The sequence below is a fragment of the Colletotrichum paranaense genome, assembly GCF_030867605.1.
Source record: "Colletotrichum paranaense strain IMI 384185 chromosome Unknown Scaffold_3.1, whole genome shotgun sequence".
NCBI classification, from domain to species: domain Eukaryota; kingdom Fungi; phylum Ascomycota; class Sordariomycetes; order Glomerellales; family Glomerellaceae; genus Colletotrichum; species Colletotrichum paranaense.
Genome location: NW_026848961.1, coordinates 934,014 through 937,459, shown reverse-complemented (window position 1 = coordinate 937,459; position 3,446 = coordinate 934,014). Strand labels below are relative to the sequence as shown.

At 55.2% G+C, this 3,446-nt stretch overlaps 1 protein-coding gene across 1 annotated transcript; it reads right to left on the bottom strand.

Moving 5' to 3' along the window:
• Window positions 1–302: 302 nt before the first annotated feature.
• On the bottom strand, window positions 303–2,044 carry CPAR01_03855 (myo-inositol-1-phosphate synthase; the record flags this gene model as incomplete). The annotated part of the gene is made up of 2 exons (XM_060488141.1): window positions 303–1,215; window positions 1,299–2,044. 2 exons carry the CDS (start codon window positions 2,042–2,044, stop codon window positions 303–305), a joined length of 1,659 nt encoding a protein of 552 aa, XP_060352347.1.
• Between the last annotated feature and the right edge of the window lie 1,402 nt (window positions 2,045–3,446).

The following is a 3,446-nucleotide window of genomic DNA, read 5'->3' as shown; positions in this document are numbered from 1 at the left end:
GAGAGCGGCACTTCTAAGGTTCAAGTTATGAGAGCTTGCGTGGCTGCTTCCCAAATAGCTTCACGATACGAAATGCCAAAACTCTGACATGTGGGACGCCTACGGCATTGCGGTAAAGACTGACTGTATTTTTTGTAATAATATAGGTACTATCTCAAATCATCAACGCAACTTTCAGTGATCGGATGAGGTAATCGTGTTGTTATCGAACCCCCAAATTGGAAAAAAGCAAAGCAACAATTCAAAGGAGGGCCAGGTGGCATGGCAAAGAATGGAATATTCATCCGCAGTCCGGCAACGCATCAGAACAGCTTGTGTTCGAGCGTCATCTCAGACTCGGGCTCCAAGCCGACACAAGCGCGGAAGATGTTAGTCAGCGCGGCACGTTGCTTGCTCAACGCGTTGATGACGGGGGTCCCCGGCGGGGTCAGAGGCGCCTTGAGCATGTAGCTCAAGATGCTCAGCACGCTGTGGAAGCCCTTGAAGTCCTTGGTCGCGACACCATCCGACGAAGAAGCCTTCCACTGGATGCGCGTCATCATTTCGGCTACGAGCACGAGATCGATGATGAGCGGCGATGCCAGCAGCGAGTCTTCGCACACGTTAAAGAGCGAGATGGTCTGGTGACCGCCCATGAAGATCTCGGCGTAGTACTCGTCGAGAGCGCGCTTGTTGTCGCCCACGGCCGGCATGTACTTGATGACGACGGTGTGGTCAGGGTGCTCGCCCTCCTTGTACAACACCGTGTTGGCCTCGACCATATCGTCCACCACGTTGGACTTGCTAATCTCCTTGGACCGGAACTGCTTGTGCGAGCTGAGGTTCTTGCCGTCGTTGTTGCCCAGGTGGTTGTAGCTCGCAATAGAAGTCAGCTTGATACCTGCGTTGATGAGGAAGTCGACAAGTGCCGACTTCATCTTGGTCTGACCCGACTTGAAGTCGTCGCCGCCGATGAAAGACCCGTGCTTCTCGGCCAGCTCGATGGCTCCGGGGACAAAGGTATTCTGCGGGGAGCCGTTGATGAAGGGAACACCCTCAAGCGTGCAGGCGACAGAGAAGACGGTCGAGGGCGAGACCTCCTCGTGACCCTCTTCAATGGCCTTGAGCAGGTTTTGGGCGGTGTCGTTGACGCCCGGGATGATGTCGGCGTATCGCTCCGTGTTTGCGGTCCACTGCACAATGACCTTGTCGAGACCGTTTGCCTCCTTGAAGTCGCTATTCTTACAGTCAGCACCAACACCACCACCACCACCAGCAACCAAAAATGTCACTTGATAGCCCATAGAGAAAATTCTTACCGAATGTCCTTGCGAATTTGCTCAACGTGAGCCATGGAGGCCTTGCTTCCGGGGATCAAATTATCGGCCCTGTCCTCCTGGTTGGCAGCGATGAAGTCAGGGTAGTAGATACTGGGAAGCGGGACCATCTCAGCCATCTCCTTCTTGACCTGCATCTTCAATGTCGGCTCCAGCACCTGGGCGCGGTCCATGGCGTCGGCCAAGCTCATCTTGCTGATATCCCAACCGCCAATGGCCAGGTCGTTGGGATGGACCATGGGAAGCAGGTCATGGAAGGGGATATTGACGTCCTTTGCCGTCTCGGCGTCGGTGCCCAGCTTGACGGTGGACCCCATGATGACGGAGCCGTAGTAGTTTGCGGCGCGGGGCCCCTCGCGGGTATCCCACTCGAGGCCGCGGCGGTTGGCGAGGATGCCGGCGGTGACAGTGGTGCCGTTGTTGCCGCCCCAGCCGACGAGCATCATGCCGACCTTGGGGACCTTGCGGTCCGTCTTGAACTCGTAGAGCGTGGTGGTGGGCTTGGCGACGTACTTGCCGGTGGCGGCGTCTCGGGTGACCTTTGTGGTGCGGTAGGTGTACTTTGAGCGGATCTCATTGTCGTTGTAGACGACGTTGGGGGAGTCGACGGTGAAGAGCTCGCGGTCGTGCTGGGGGTGGTGGGCAAGGTTAGTAGTCACGGCGCCGTTGCCGTTGGTTGGTCCATCTCCGTGCGCGGAGCCCGAGTCTGCCTCTGCATGGGGAGCCATGGTGATTGAGAGGTAGATTCTTGTTCAGTGTTCAGGCGGTAGGTTGGTTTTGTTCTCGTTGATGAGAACAGGCCTTTAGAGATCAAAGGCCGAGTCCGCTGAAGCCCCGGGGGCGGCTGAGCAGCGGGCTCCTGCGTACGGGTGATGGACCCTAGACATTGTAGTTAGCAAATGTTTCGTGGAAGTGGTTTATGAGATTGTAACGTGGACAGTGAAACCTGATGTTGAGTGGTTGAGTGAGATGAGGCTATACTTACGAGTTGAGGAGGTTGGAAAACGTCTTGACGACGGGGTTGACCGCGACTCGTAAGCGCGATCAGACGATTGGTGAGGGTTTTGGTGTAGGTGGTGGTTTTTGGTTGAAAGCTTTGGGATCCTGGTGAGACTATTCTCTGCGATTTGTGGTTATGGGATGAAGAGAGAAAGAAGAAGAGAAGAGAAGGAGTTCGGGAGACGTGGGTAAGGTACGGTAGGTATATAGCTCGGTAGGCTGCGGGAGATACAAGATGGTTCGTCTAAAGCTACCTGCGGTGCTTAGATTAGGCCAAGGAGCTATCCGGGACGCCGGCGGAAGGATGAGGAATGGGGGCCGCCTGGCGCTACGTCGTCCGTGGTTGGGAGGGGCGGTGAGACGGGCGGACGGACGGGGTTGAACAATGACAGGCCACCTAGGGACAGCTCTGGTGGAGCTATCTGTGGGTGACAGGAGCACCTCAGCCTTTGGTTAAACGGTTACGGGAACGGCGCGTTTTTTTCGGGTTGGAGAGGGATTACGTTGGGTAGGTCTGCATGGATGAGCCGTCTTGGGATGCGGGATAAAGCGCAGGATACCTTATGGTGTGAGATAAACGGCTCGCCTGGCGCGGGATCACGTAGACAGATGAACAGGCAAATCAACTGGTGTGATGTTTGTGAGAGGCTGTACGAGGCCAAGTGTCTGTGATGCAGATAAGCTCTGCAGAAGGTTATGCATTAGGCTTATCTTGCCTCTATCTCTTTCTTTATCTGTCCTCTTGTGTTCCTGTGTTGCCTGTGTACACATCCGATGAACTGCATGGCGGATGGTCTCTTTTTTGTGGTAGGTTTTCACATGCCATGCCGCTTTGGTACCTTACATGCGGGACACAACTTTATGACGAGGTAAGACTGTCCAAGTGAACCATGGGGAGGAGCCTCTCAAGCTTTGTGTCACCCGAACTGAAAATCCAAACCACATTCATTTTGCTACCTGGATCTATTAACGGTATCGTTCCGCGCAAAAAGACATCCATAAAGGTGTCCAAAAGCTGCGTCGTCACCCAGGAACCCGACCTAGTGGGATGGCGGGGCACTCAGTTGTCTCCTCCTACCTGCCCCTCCCCCTCCCTCCACCGCCCCCAATTGTTCTGATGTGGACAGTGGG